Below are 7,557 nucleotides of genomic sequence, written 5' to 3'. Positions count from 1 at the left end.
ATCGGAGGGGATCGAATGAACCCTCTCGCACCCATGTGGTTCCGCCCTCCTTATATTAGGCCTTGTGTTTCTCCAACTCCTCCTCATTCAACAAAAATGGTAAGCCTTGCTTTATGGGTCAAATCTTTATTTTTGTATCCCCTCTCAAAGTTTTGTTATATAAATATGTGACAACTGTTTTATTGAATTTTAAAAACTATATTGTTAAATGATGTTTGAGTTTTCTCTATAAAAATATATTCAGACTTTCAATTCCAATTGAATTGTAGGAAAATATGGCTACTCAAAGCTTAAAGGGAAAATTTGGAGAAGAAAAAGTATATGTTTCTGAGAGCTTTGTTGTGGACATGGAACACATATCTCATCATCTTGTAGAAAAAGAAATAAATGCAAATTCAAGAATTACTGTAAGTTCATATTCCTTTCTCTTAAATGTCTTTTTTTTTTGTTTTATTTGGTTTTTCGTACGTCAAATTTGAAAGAAAGTTATTGAGTTTTGCTGAACTTGTAAGTAGAGCAATATTTAATTTGAATTCGCATACAAAAAATCCCATATTAAGAATAAAAGTTTTCTAATAAAAATGATTTTATACCAGAATTTAAAGTCGAGATGTTTGGTTAAGGAAGAATTTGACTTTTTTCTAGTGATCATTTCATGGTTTAATAGATCTTATACTTGTTAACTTTAAAATTATGAGGAATGATATGAACTCATTATTTTTCTAATTGGTTTAATTTGAAAATGAATTTCTCTTTAAACCAAAAAAATAAATAAAAAATATACTCCAATATTCTTGATGAATTATATATGTATTTTTTGTGTGTGTGTCTGATGGTTTGAATCATGAAAAAAGTTGCAGAGAAACCATTCAAGGAAGGGTTCATTGAAAAAACAAAATTTCAACGATGTCAATGAAAAAGACACAATCCTAATGGCCATTTCACCAAAAGGTAATACTTCTTTTTAATTCTTTTTTCATTTTAAAAAAATGAAGAAAAAAAATCTTCACTATGAATATCAAGTTGAGGTACTTTATAATAGCTTGATAAAAGCATTTTTAGATGATAAATTGAGGTTTAAAGCCACCAACTATATTTTTCTCTCATCAATCGACATCGTGAATCAATGGAAATTTTATGTTACAAAATATGAATTTTCCATTTGTTTTTCATGTGACAACTCAGTGAGAAAATGTATGGTGATAAAATGGAATCTCAATGAAAAAGTGAGAACACCATGCTATTTTTTTCATTTTTATAATTCAATCAAAATATCTGTGATGATTTTTTTTCATTGAAACAATTAAAATATTTGTGAAAATAACCACTAAATAGTCTTTTTTAGTAGTGATCATACATATGTATGTTGTATAATGATGTATACATAATGATGCCATATATATTTATATTTATCAACTATATTTTTTAGGGCAGCTTAAAAATTGTAATTATCCCTTTAATTAAATTTCCATTTTTGTTGATTGAATGTATTTAAATTTAATGATGGAAAAGAAACACCATTGTAGTAGTACCACTTTGACGTTTTCTCCAAGGTAAAAAGTCTCATTAGAAGAATGGGTTTTAGTCTTGGCTACGAGCTAGTATGTTAGGGTATGGTGGTATGTTTGATTGGTTAAAGTTTTCGGAGAATATTTTTTTTAGGAAAATAAGTTTGAGAAATGACTTTTCATAGGGAAAACAAGTTTGTATTCCACATCAATTAATTTGTCTAAGATTATATAAAATATATTTAGATAATTTCTTTTGCTTACTTATCAAATACTAAGTCGAAACTCAAAACGTTTTCCTTCGTTCCAATCACAAGTCTATATATAATTATAATAATAACAACAATAATTATTTTGAAGGATTTATAGTTTGACCATCATAGAGGTATTATTTAAGTGACAATTAGACCATCATAAAGATATTAAGTGATAATTAATTAATCGTGTCTAAACATGCACCATGCACTTGCACGAAATGCTTAGTTTGACTAAACAACTCACATAAAAGATAATCCACTATGTATCCTCATTTTCAAAGTTAAAACTTTGTTTAAAATAATAATAATAGTGCTGAGCTTAGTTGTCTTGTAATTCCTGAAATTCTTTTTAAATCATCATAATGAGTTATCTCAATGATAAGTACTTAACTAGACAATGACGTTTACACCAAATTAATTAATTCAAATTATCATCAAACGTATGATAGAAGGGATATATGAAACTTACGAATTCTATAATTCTAGAATAACAATATCAAGGGAAAATGCAAATACTAGATTTTAACCAAAGTAATGAAGTTTGACTATCCCATAAGTAGCTTCTAGCTCCGCCCCTAATTATAATAATTAAATTATTCAATGAAGCTTTTACCTACTCCAATCTTTAATCCTAGACGTGCCACATACGTACGTCATTTGTTTGTAATTAATATTATAACATAGATGCACATGCATTAGAATCATTCTTATTCTTTTTCTTTTTCTTTGTCGTATTAGCTTAGAATTATCTTTTTGTCAATGTTCTTTTTAAAGATTGCCAAGATTTTCTTGGTGAGCTACAATTTGATGAAATCATGATGCTACTAATTATTTTTTTCTTCAATTAAATGGAACAATTAAAAAATATTTTATCCAATCTATCCATTCAATAATTCAGAAATGTTGAAGATAAGAATGATTATGATTGTATAATTTGCCAATGGGGTCGAGTTTAGAGAGTTAATTTCTTAATTTAGAAAAACAAACACACATGCATTAGAATTATTGAGTAAAGCATGGTAACCTAACAAATTATAATGGTATAATCCAAATGGTACTAATTTTAAGTTATATACACCAATAAATATTTTTATAATATAAGTGTAATTTAAATGGTTAGGTATGTTAGTTATTCCTTCCGTTTGCTTTGTTTATCATAGTTTGACTTTATATAAAATTTAATAAAAAAATGAAAGACTTCTAAAACTTGCCATAATATTTGAGTGGCCAGGGACGGATGCAATTTTCTAGCATGGAGTTATCTGAACTGAATACTTTCCGTACATAAATATCGTAATGGATTCATGCTAAAAATCTTATAGATTGAATTCATAAAACTAAATTTCTGGATCCCTCTTTGTTTGTGGCCATATAAGCTTCTCATTACGTAAATATATAAATGTGCCATTCTTTTTTCCCAACAGAACTAAGAAAAGAAAAGTCGAACAAGAGTGTTATTTTAATGACGTTATCGATGAATGTTATTATAAAGATTGATACGTAATTACCTTCTAAATGACCTGATTGTATGTACCATCATAGCATATACGTAATTAGTGCAACTTCTTTTGCTAGGAGCTAGCATGCCTGAAAAGTCCATGGTGGTAACATCTGATCACTCCACACCACATGTACATAATCAGAACACATCAATGGTGGCCGCCAGTAGCGGTGCTGCCACCACCACCGCCATCGATGGTAAAGTAGCTGTCTTCAAGAGATTCAGTTTCCGACGATCTTCTTCCTCCTCACCTTGGACCATTGATCCCAGAAGGATACTTATTTTCTTTGCTACCTTGTAAGTTCTCTTAACCAGTCAGTTAGATAGAAGAGAAAAGTATTGAAAACACCCCTAAACTCGGCGTGAAATATTAGTTTCATCCCCGAACTATTTACAGTCTTAAAAACACCCCTTAACTTGACTAACTGAACCTAAAGATACCCCCGATCTTGCAACATGAGTGAATTACACCCCTAAATTCTCACCAAGAATTATGTACAATTTTCATTACTTTGGCAATCCTGCATCTGACTTTTTGTTCTTGTTTTTCTACATTGACAGATCAAGTATGGGAACAATACTACTGATCTATTTCACACTATCCATGACCAAGCTCAATGGAGAAGATAAAGCTTCGTATTGATCTATTTTCATACTATTCATTGCCAGGATCAACGACATTCTCAGTTGACAGAAAAGACGTCAAAAACTGTTTTCCCTCCTAAAATAACAAAGTGATGGAAAAGTCTGTATGATATTGAAGCAGAAGAGATTGAGCATAACTGATTTTCGGGTGACAAGACTATCTGGAAGTACAAAGAAAGGAATGGAGTCAAAGAGATGCTAAAAAAACAGATAGACCATCTTTTAGGAAGAATTCAAATGGCAGATGTGTAAAATTTGAGTATAACTTTAATACAGTCGCAATGCAAAAGAATTTTTATACCATCATGTGTTTCGCTCATTAAACAAGGAAACATGATCGAATGAGAAGACATGTTGAAAACATAAATAAAGCAAATCAAAGTGTAGTGTATTCTTTCTAACAGCTTAAACTTTTAGATGAGTTGTTGATACAACTTGAAGTTGTCAGTATCTCATTGTGGATTCTCATACTGACTAATGGTTTTAATAACAAATACGGGAGTTATACTACCCTGTATACAAATTAAATTCACAAAATTTTAATGAAGAGCCAGGAATAACCAACCTTTTGCTATTTTCCCTTCATTTCCTGCCTCCTACTCCATCTCGGTTTCTTCTGAAATCCTATGCTAACTTCAAAGTAGTAATGATACACATTTATAAAATGTACGCGAGATGCAACAACATTAGCTATATTCAAAGTTGATATCGTTGCAATATTTATTTGAGATACAGGAAGAGTTGATATTACCTATTATGTGTGCAAACTACATAGAGCACTATACAATATCAAGCAAACTGTACCAACACCTGCTATACATAGTTTGCAACCGCAGTACGTTTATTGCTCTGGCACTCTGCCAGCACAAAGAAGATGTCTTGGATTTCAAGTATTGTCTTTGAGATCTGATCCATCAATGCTTGAGAACAACAGTTTAATAGCGTTTGGAAATTCTTGGCATTGAACACCTGTTCTTTCTGTCGTGGTAAAGTCTCAGAACAATAACAGCTGTTTCTTCAATAGCTTTAGACGTAACTTCTGCAACCAAAGCAACAATGGGGAAAACGAATCATCAAAATTTCTAGTAATTAACTTCCTCAGATTCGTCTGTTGGCGTAATCGTGGAGGTTAACACCTAATTGTTAAGTAAGGGTTTACTCCTAATATCAGACAACAGAAAAGCACGGTACAAACTACAAAATATAGAAGGCAAATTACCTATTACTGGCCAGACAGGGTTTTGCGCAAAAATTTTCCCTGCATATTCCAATTCTTCTTTCACGTAATCCATGTCACAATAGTTGGTCTTCAGTTCTCCATCCATACCCAGAGTCTTAGCTCTTGCTCTTCTGATGGATTGCAGAACAACGGGATTTATTGTCAAAGCAAAAACCTTTTCGGGGTTAACTTCAAACAGTGTATTGGGTAAGTCTATATTCATGACAATGGGTACATTAGCTACTTTATATCCTTTCTGTGCTAGATAAATAGATAGCGGTGTCTTCCCACTTCGTGAAACACCGGTTAGAACTATATCCGCCATATGCAGGTTTCGCGGCAAGGCACCATCATCTTGCTTTATGGTAAATTCAATTGCTTCAATCCTCCGGAAGTATTCCTCGCTGAGAGGAGATTTCTGCCTCTCAGGAGCCCAACGAGAGAGGCCAGAAGGTGAAACACCAAGATGGCCAGCAATTGCCTCTGTAATTGGCCCCAGTATATCACTAGATGCTACACCCCAGTGTTGACATGCTTGTTTGGCAAATTGAGCCATGGAAGGCTCAGCTAAAGTAAAGACAACCATTGCCCCTTCTTTGGCTGCTTGCTTCACTATCTCCATTAATTTTTCAACATCATCAATCTAAAGAAATCACGGTCCATCAAGCATAAAAAGTTCAACACTAAGCTTAATCATATTTGTCATCAGATCACATCAAATAATTATTTAGTCGATAACTTTAGATAGTAAGCATGGTCATTCAGACTTTAGATGATACAATAAGAAAAACAAGATCAGAATGCTTTTCACATGAATCATTCATACCAAGTTTACAATTGTATAACTCCAGCAATACATACTTTGAATTTCTTAACACAATACATTGTTTTGAGTAAAAGCTACTAGGTTCGGTTGAACCCATATCTGGGCTTCTACCTCCACCTCTGATGTTAGTAGGGGCTTAAAGCAAAACAAATTGCTTGCATGTTAAATTAGGAAAGCAGCTCTTACACTGTAATGCTTCCATTGTAACATCCTAGGTCAATGCTTTATACGATTTCCAAGCATCCATTAACAATAACCACTCAAACTTCAATTCCAAACTCAAAGGTCAACACAATTATGTAGCAGGGCCAATTTTGGCCACAAAATACAACAGAGGATCAACGTGAACAATATATTAGAGTGGTAAATTTGGTCATTTTCCCTAATCTTGACGTATCATTACTATTGTCTTTGTTATTGTCATTATAACATTGTTTCGCTTTACTTCAACACAAGGTTCCCAATCCAAACCATTTATTGACTTAGACCAACTACCAATTTGAGTCTAGCTCTTGCCAATATGAATAATATATAGTGCTTAGTAAATCTGTTCTTTTTTTTCCTTAATACCAACTACACACATGTATTTGTCTATATTTTCAATCTTTTGCACTTGATCAAAATTTTGGTTCGCAAACTAAATTATCCCGCGATTATAGTAATGAGACTAATTTATCAGCTGATAACAGATTTACTCGATGATAAATTTGTATTATCAATCAGACATAAAGCATATCCCATATTATTCCGAGTAGCAAATTATAATCAGATAAACAAACTTACCCCAGAGAACAAGTGGGTATTCACAGGGCAAACACGATCGACTAAGCAATAATCAAATTGACCTAAAGCAGCGTTAACGGCGTGCTCCGCCGTCCATCCAGTTCCATCAGACACCATAAATATCGGTTTTCCTCCGTTAACCTCCTTTTCATCGTCGGATGAGCCGGACCGGCTATCACCTTTAGGAGACATAGGCAACTCAATTTCCGGTTCACTAAGAACCGGTGAACCAGACTTGTCGCGTGATTCAGTGCTGACAGCGGACCGGTCTAGTTTCCTGCCGGACCGGATGCTTCGAGCTCTGGACCACCGGTTTAGCTGAGGGCTGGCTTTAATCCTTCGCACCTGCGACTGAGATTCATCGGAATTTTCAGAACTCGCCGGTGGAGATGGACTGTTTCTGGTGCCGGTGCCGGAACCGGACAAGCGTAGGCTAGAAGAACAAATCATTTCCTTTTGAATTTTTATTTTTTCATAAAATCTACATCGGTATTTTTGTTGATCTCAAAACGCCGAATCAGTTGAGATTTTTTTGCGGTTTCAGCCCGTAAAATCAAAATGGTTCGGATCGGCCCAACTATTCTAATTGGGCCCAAATTTAACATCTTCGGTAACTGAAACACATTAAACAAAGATAAAATCAACAATTTTTAAAGAATCTTGTGTTTTACAATTTCATGTATTTATTCGTATTCAGTGTATCTGGATTCAATATCAATTTCATCTAGTGTGTCAATCTGATGCAACGAGTGTGTATCTTAGGGACAATTCATAGGAAATTCAAAGTGACGTATGAATAATATGTAAATTATTAAAAT

At 33.3% G+C, this 7,557-nt stretch overlaps 2 protein-coding genes across 2 annotated transcripts; one reads left to right on the top strand and one right to left on the bottom strand.

Moving 5' to 3' along the window:
* Positions 1-220: 220 nt before the first annotated feature.
* LOC125865182 (uncharacterized) lies at positions 221-4,494 on the top strand. The gene is made up of 4 exons (XM_049545372.1): positions 221-407; positions 855-951; positions 3,341-3,563; positions 3,828-4,494. Exons 1-4 carry the CDS (start codon positions 276-278, stop codon positions 3,907-3,909), a joined length of 534 nt encoding a protein of 177 aa, XP_049401329.1. The 5' UTR covers positions 221-275; the 3' UTR covers positions 3,910-4,494.
* Positions 4,495-4,587: 93 nt separating this feature from the next.
* Positions 4,588-7,215, bottom strand: LOC125865181 (pyruvate, phosphate dikinase regulatory protein 1, chloroplastic). Its single transcript, XM_049545371.1, has 3 exons — positions 6,740-7,215; positions 5,131-5,773; positions 4,588-4,950 (listed from the first exon to the last, which is right to left on the bottom strand). Exons 1-3 carry the CDS (start codon positions 7,187-7,189, stop codon positions 4,847-4,849), a joined length of 1,197 nt encoding a protein of 398 aa, XP_049401328.1. The 5' UTR covers positions 7,190-7,215; the 3' UTR covers positions 4,588-4,846.
* Between the last annotated feature and the right edge of the window lie 342 nt (positions 7,216-7,557).

This window comes from Solanum stenotomum, chromosome 5 (genome assembly GCF_019186545.1).
Source record: "Solanum stenotomum isolate F172 chromosome 5, ASM1918654v1, whole genome shotgun sequence".
In the NCBI taxonomy this organism is placed as follows: Eukaryota; Viridiplantae; Streptophyta; class Magnoliopsida; order Solanales; family Solanaceae; genus Solanum; species Solanum stenotomum.
This window is presented reverse-complemented; position numbering and strand designations above follow the sequence as displayed.